The sequence below is a fragment of the Hemibagrus wyckioides genome, linkage group LG06 (assembly GCF_019097595.1).
Source record: "Hemibagrus wyckioides isolate EC202008001 linkage group LG06, SWU_Hwy_1.0, whole genome shotgun sequence".
In the NCBI taxonomy this organism is placed as follows: domain Eukaryota; kingdom Metazoa; phylum Chordata; class Actinopteri; order Siluriformes; family Bagridae; genus Hemibagrus; species Hemibagrus wyckioides.
In genome coordinates, this window is record NC_080715.1 from 4588769 (window position 1) to 4595605 (window position 6837).

General features: G+C 41.9%; 1 protein-coding gene across 1 annotated transcript; it reads right to left on the bottom strand.

The window, feature by feature from the left end:
- Positions 1–2803: 2803 nt before the first annotated feature.
- On the bottom strand, positions 2804–6837 carry mstnb (myostatin b). Its single transcript, XM_058390862.1, has 3 exons — positions 6213–6837; positions 4162–4532; positions 2804–3887 (listed from the first exon to the last, which is right to left on the bottom strand). The coding sequence occupies exons 1-3, from the start codon at positions 6658–6660 to the stop codon at positions 3507–3509; spliced, it is 1200 nt and encodes a 399-aa protein (XP_058246845.1). The 5' UTR covers positions 6661–6837; the 3' UTR covers positions 2804–3506.

Genomic DNA, 6837 nt, shown 5'->3' on the forward strand with positions numbered 1-6837 from the left:
ATCCCAGCTTATCAGGAAGTTGGAGCCAGCCTTAAACAAAGCCCATAACCCTCTCAGTTCCAGGAGAGTAACAGTGTTAGCTTGGCAGTGCTGGGATTTAAACTCAGGATCTTCTCATCAGTGGCCCAAATCCCCTAGTCTCTATGGAGAGTATTCATCTGTTTTCTATGAATTTCTTGCACAGGGGATTGTAAGAACCAGAGGGGGACATGACAGGTGATGATTTCTCAATTTTCTCTGCTCTGAAATCATTACTGGTCTCACAAAAATATTATTACAGCAGCACAATGTCATTCTTCACAGTGTTATAGACTGCAAAGCCCTTCTAGTTACAGTGAATTTAAGTTCAACTGCTGATTGTCAGAAGAGAATTGACTCCTCATGATTACTAATTATGATTCCACCAATTTTTAACATCCATAATCAAGTTAAATCTGATTGATTTGAATGTTAAAGACAGAAGCCAATCATATCTCATCCTGAATCACATTCTCATCTATGATTCATCTTCTTGTAGTCATTCAACTCTGGTGCTGCCAAAACAAATCAGATGGGGATAGTTAGGATGGCAAGGCTAATTTGAAAAGTGTCACCTTCAAAAAGTACAGAAGACTAAATGGTCAGATAAAACTGCAGTTGTAAATGGATTGTTAATGCACTACTCAAATGCTTGTGCCACAATCACTGGTGAAAATGAAGCATGATTGGGAATTTGTTGTAGAAACCTGCATGTTGGACTCCAACAAGTACACTATATACTATCAAACGTTTTTGGACGTCTGCCTTTCCATGCACATGAATGTAATATGGAGTTGTCCCGCCCTTTGCAGCTATAACAGCTTCAACTCTTGTGGGAAGACTTTCCACAAGGTTTAGGAGAGTGTTTATGGGAATTTTTGACCATTCCTCTAGAAGCACATTTGTGAGGTCAGGCACTGATGTTGGACAAGGCCTGGCTTACAGTCTCCACTCTGTTCTATGGGGTTGAGGTCAGGACTCTGAGCAGGCCAGTCAAGTTCCTCCACACTAAACTCACTCATCCATGTCTTTATGGACCTTGGTTTGTCATGTTGGAACAGGAAGGGGTCATCCCCAAACTGCTCCCACAAAGCATGAAATTGTCCAAAATATCAGGCATCAGTGGTCAGGCACTGATGTTGGACGAGAAGGTCTGGCTCGCAGTCTCTGCTCTAATTCATCCCATAGGTGTTCTGTGGGGTTGAGGTCAGGACTCTGTGCAGGCCAGTCAAGTTCCTCCACACCAAACTCACTCATCCATGTCTTTATGGACCTTGCTTTGTGCACTGGTGTACAGTCATGTTGGAACAGGAAGGGGTCATCCCCAAACTGTTCCCACAAAGTTGGGAGTATGAAATTGTCCAAAATATCTTGGTATGAAACTGAAGCGTTAAGAGTTCCTTTCACTGGAACTAAGGGGCCGAGCACAACCCCTGAAACACAATACCTGAATTCAGTGATTTGGAGGGGTGTCCCAAAACTTTTGGCAACATAGTATCTATTGAGAGACATCAGAGAACTGAAACAGTGCAGAACGAAAAGCAGAAACTGAACTGAATAGAGATTTTACCGATGGCATATGGTCCACAAGAAAGGTTAAATGTCGGTACACTAGTAAAATGCTGCCATTGTCAGCTAATAGAAAGGAGCTTTATGTAGCTGAGAATTATTTGCATATAAATCAGGTGGAAACAAACAGGAATAAATATTTAAAAGCTTGAATGAATCCCAACCCTTTCATGCTTGTGCGTAAACAGAACAAGGCTTAACAAAGACACGACAGTGGTATCCAAATGTATTATGTCAGCAGAAAATGTTGAGTGCAGTGTTATCGCTCCAGGATCTTTAATCTCTCACAACCCTCTGTTCACTTCTGTGCATGTCCCACCTGGTTGCCTTCGGCAGGAATCCAGGTCACAGCAGGAAAGGAAGCAGATCTCAGCAGTGCTCGGTTCGCCCTCTTCTGGTCGGAAGTGAGGATCTGCTCCAATTAGCCCCGCTGTCAAAACATTCACGCACTGGGCCTTTTTCTCGGACTCCAGGGCTATAAAGGCCTGACTGCAATTTTTTTGTTGTTAAGTTGGACTTACATAACAGAAAGTCTCAGTCCAATAACAAGCTATAAAAGCATGGGTTTGCGTGAGAACGATTAAACAAGTTTTTTTTTCCTGTTCAGAAAGACCAAAGCATCGTTTAGCCCAAGCATGCAACTTCTCAAAGACACCCACCGAATCAGTATAGAGTCCCAGTTCATCTGTGAAGCTTGAATTTCTTATATTCCCATGCCAAAAGCTCCCTCTGTCTTCACCCATGCCAAGGTTGACATCACATCTTTCACTATTAAGGTCTCACATCTGACTGTGTGTGCAGTGTGTAATCAAATGTCATGTGACGCTCACTTGCAGGCACACTTATAACACCTTAATGCATCCCAGCATCCCATATGTATGGTTTTGTGAAATAATACAGCTAAACATAAAGCAAGCACCTTTATTTTGTATGAACAGCTACATAGATTTGATGTTGTACAATTGTTTTTCTTGCTAATGTTGTTGTCTTATACATGGAACTATAACAGAGGTTAAAAAAAATGTGATTGTTAAAGGAAAAAAATGGCATGTATACAATGCAATTAGCAAACATATATCAAAATCAGTTTTTACAACATTTTTTTATTTTTATTTTTAGCAACCAATTCGTTCTATTGGTCTGCCATAGTGCAAACTGTGGTTTGAAGACAGAGAGTAAGTGATATGGTATTAACATTCACACATACTTACTGGAAAAAAAAAAAAAAAAAACAACTCTGTCTTTAACACATTTCAACATGTAGACTGCATTCAAAGTGCCTCTGGTTCAAGTCCTTCTGTCCAGTAATGCTTATTTATATAATAATAATAGTTCAAGTGTATAGGGCAGGTTCAAGCAGTTGAATAGTGAAATGAGATACAATTAACTGGTGTGTTGTGATTATTGTAAAAATGAAGACTTGCTTCAGGTTGCCTAAAATCTTTAGACAAGTTTTCAAGCTTTTTTTGTTTTCTTTCTTTCTTTCAAAAGTGTCCTTGAGTCCCTCTCTGTTGCTCTTGGATAGTTTACTTAAACAATTGATTGTTTTGCAGCTGTTTGGAGTGAGAACAGAACTAAACGGATATCGTTGAGCATGTTTGTTTAATACGTGTGTGTGTGGGTTTTTTTTGTACTATGAGCAATGTATAAATGACATTTGTTGTCCATTTCTCCGTGTCGAACCGGCATTACATTCCTTCAGTACGTCCATGTGACCTCTGACCCCAAGATGCAGATTTAGCGTAAACGAATAAAAGAAGTCAGTGAGAGTAAGCGGTGCTCTGTGGATGGCTCCTTGCTTGCTGCTATTCTGGTTCTATTGCATATTGCACAGTGTTAGCATGGATAATGGTTGAAAGGTGTTGCAAAGAAGTCCAAAGAGAAACGTTTGGAATCGAGTCCTTGCATGGACGCATCGATCACGAGCAGCCACAGCGATCCACCACCATGGAGGGGATCTTGCCGTAGATGATCTGCTCTTTTCCGTTGAAGTAGAGCATGTTGATGGGAGACATCTTGGTGGGTGTGCAGCAAGGGCCGGCAGTGCCGCGTGGGTTGGCCTTGTTGACCAAGTGTGTGTGCGGGTACTTCTGCAAGTGCACGTAGTCGCACTCGCCCGAGCAGTAGTTGGCCTTGTAGCGTTTCGGGGCGATAATCCAGTCCCAGCCGAAGTCTTCAAAGTCCACCGTGAGGGGGTAGCGGCAGCAGCGTGACTCGGAAGAATTCTCGTCGCAGTCTAGTCCTGATTCTCTCTTGGTTCGCTTGGGAACATCAGAGATTTTGACCTCCAAGAATGGCAGCTGGGATCGGAAAAAAACATTGGCGTGACTGAGATAACCAAGGACAACTCAACCTTTCTAGACTTATCTAAACTTTAGTTTTAATCTTCTTTGTCAAGTTATCTTGGATATTTTGTGGGTATTAACTACCTTCTGCTAACCTGAAATTGCAAGTGTAACAGCACACAAGAACATAAGCAACTTTCATGATAGCCACATTAGATTTTCTGTTTGTGTGACAGGATTGGGATTTCTGATGAGGTACATTCAGTAAAACTTTAAGCCAGACACTCACCAGTCCCTCTTCTCCAGGCTCTGCAGAGGTGATAGCGAGATCGTTGCTTTTGGAGTCGAATGCCTTGATCTCAATACCCCAGTTTGTTTCCGGCTGCCTCAGCCACACCGCGAGCACCTGCTTCACATCGATGCTCTGCCATGACCTGACCCCGGCATCCACATCGATCTTCAGTGAACGTATTCTCACGTGCCTTCTCCCATCTTTGATGGGCATGAGTCGCGATATCTGCAAGAACACTGTCGTCGACTCTTCCGCTGGCCGCAAGTGTACCCAGAGCTGTGCCTTTACAATGCGGCTCGCTTGGATCTTCGGGCTGAAGGAGAAAAAACAGCACTTTGGTTTTTGGTCTACTTGAACGTCTGGGTTGGCTAAAAGAGAGAGAGAGACAGAGAGAGAGAGGGGGAGAGAACAGGAGGACAATTAATCAGCTAATAAAAACAGAACTAGATTATACATTCAGCTGAAAACGGGGATTTGAATCTAATGTGTAAGGGATGAAACTATATCTCATACCACAGTCAAAGCCATGGGTGTTAAATGAACTGTTTTACACACCTACAGCGTTCATATTATTGTGTTGGTGTGGAAAATAAACACATACAGGTACTGCACAACTACACACTGAATAATAAGATGGAAATTGAACAGGTTTAGGTGTACTAGTAATTTAATTGGGCTTGTTGTGGGATCTGTGCAAGACAACTTTGGATCTGTTCGATTAACTTTCTCACAATAGGTATTTGAATAATAAGCAGGTTGAGTTCTTCTGAATCATTCATTTAGGGATATAATAGTTTTTTCTCCTTCTCTATTTCTAGATTTCTGTAAAGCTGCTTTGAGACAAGGTCCATTGTTAAAAGCACTATCATATCATTCATATGGAACAGTTCACAACACAACAGGAAACAAGTGAAAAGAACAGTAAGGAAAAAATAATAAGGCAGGAGATTTAGTGTGTCTGGAGTCCAGTGTTCATCATTAAACCTAACAAAAATGATCAAAGACGTTATTAGTAGATATTAATAATAAAAAAGTCCACCTGTATGACTGTATTTATTACTCTCTATAACCTCTTTTATTATCTGAGCAGGTTTATTACTCTCTATTACCTCTTATATTATCTGAACAGACTTATTTCTTTTTTTGGGGGGGGGTATTCTCTCACTTTTATTCCGTTATAACGCTGCCAGATGGCAAACACCAGCGTCTCCAGATCTGAGCTGTAAGTCAAAAGGCTCATGGCAACATTTTTTCAATTCTTTCTTCTTGGATGTCTCGTGTTTTAGTCTGGATTGTAAAATAGTGATACATTCTTTTGATAATAGTGGAATTTCTGCTGTCAGGTTACAAGGCAGACTCAACCTCCATAAAAATAAGTAAAGCTTGAGAGATAGGAGGAGTAAGAAAATGCACTTAACTACAAGTGCAAAAGTCTAAAGGACCAAGTGATGGTAAAAATAGCTGCAAGCAGGTATAGATAATAATAATAATAATAATATATATGTTTATATAGATAGATAGATAGATAGATAGATAGATAGATAGATAGATAGATAGATAGATAGATATAAAATCATGGGTTGCCTAATAAAAATAATCTACACATTAATATTTGTAATATTTTTAAAGTTTTTTTTCTCAACTTTCCACTCACAGAATAACTTTTTTTTAAAAAAGTCATTAGCTTTCAGTTAACATCATTAATTTGTATAATAGTCTTAACGATGCTGTTTTTCTTTTTAATTTTCTACAAAATTAGAAATGTACAGATCCCACACTGAGAAACATATGTCTCAAAGATTTTTCACGTTTGCCACGTGTGATTATGTGACTAAATGCTCACAAAAAAATATGCCCTATAAGCCCTAGCAAATAAAATGACTAAAAAAACAGGTGTGTACATTTATGTCACTTTTCTGTGTGTACATTTTTTTCACGTCTCTCGCGTGCACTTTTGCCGTGCGCGAGTTCTGTTCCTTTGGCACGAAACCCATTAGAGAAAGTAATTAAGTTATTCATTAATTAATGAAGAGAGCGCGCGCACTTACGCTCGGCGGCCATGCTCATGACGGTCTCGGTAGTGGCGTGCTCCTCGTCGTCCTCCTCCTCCTCCTGGAGCGCGGTTCCGGGCTTACCGTCGTCCCCGAGCACGTCGTACAGGTCAAGCAGCTGCTGCACCGGGGGCGCTTTAGGGAGCAGCTGCTTGACCACATCGCGGCTCACGTTGGGAGCGTGTTTGAGGCGCAGTTTACTCAGGATCTGGGACTTGATAGCCTGAAGACGGAGCTGCTTGCTGTGCTGGCGGAAAGCGCACGCGCTGGCCGCTGAACACTGCGCCTCGCGCTCCTCCGTCACGGCGGTGGGTTGTTGTTGCTGGTGCTGCTGGTGTTGCTGCTGCTGGTGCTGCTGGTGCTCCGGTGCTCCGGTGTCAGTGCGCGCCATCGGGCCGAAAGCCACCACGAAGCCCAGCGAAATCAAAACCTGCGCTAAATGCATGGTCAGCCGGGTCAGATATCAGGGAGGAATTCGTGCACTGGTGTGTTTTCTGTATGGCAGCAGTAACAGTAACACCGTGTGCCATGCACACCGGACAGGTAGCGCGAGATGTCATGCTTCAATTCCTCCAAAAGCCTTTTTATACCGCCAAATTATTCCGCCGCTCTTATTTAGGCT

What these genes read in the sequence shown, in the direction of transcription:
- mstnb (XM_058390862.1), bottom strand. Translation starts at nt 6,660, where the DNA reads ATGCATTTAGCGCAGGTTTTGATTTCGCTGGGCTTCGTGGTGGCTTTC. An exon ending in CATGAGCATGGCCGCCGAGC is followed by an intron (nt 4,533 to 6,212) that starts GTAAGTGCGCGC and finishes TCTCTCTTTTAG; the next exon opens with CCAACCCAGACGTTCAAGTA. An exon ending in AGCCTGGAGAAGAGGGACTG is followed by an intron (nt 3,888 to 4,161) that starts GTGAGTGTCTGG and finishes TTCCGATCCCAG; the next exon opens with CTGCCATTCTTGGAGGTCAA.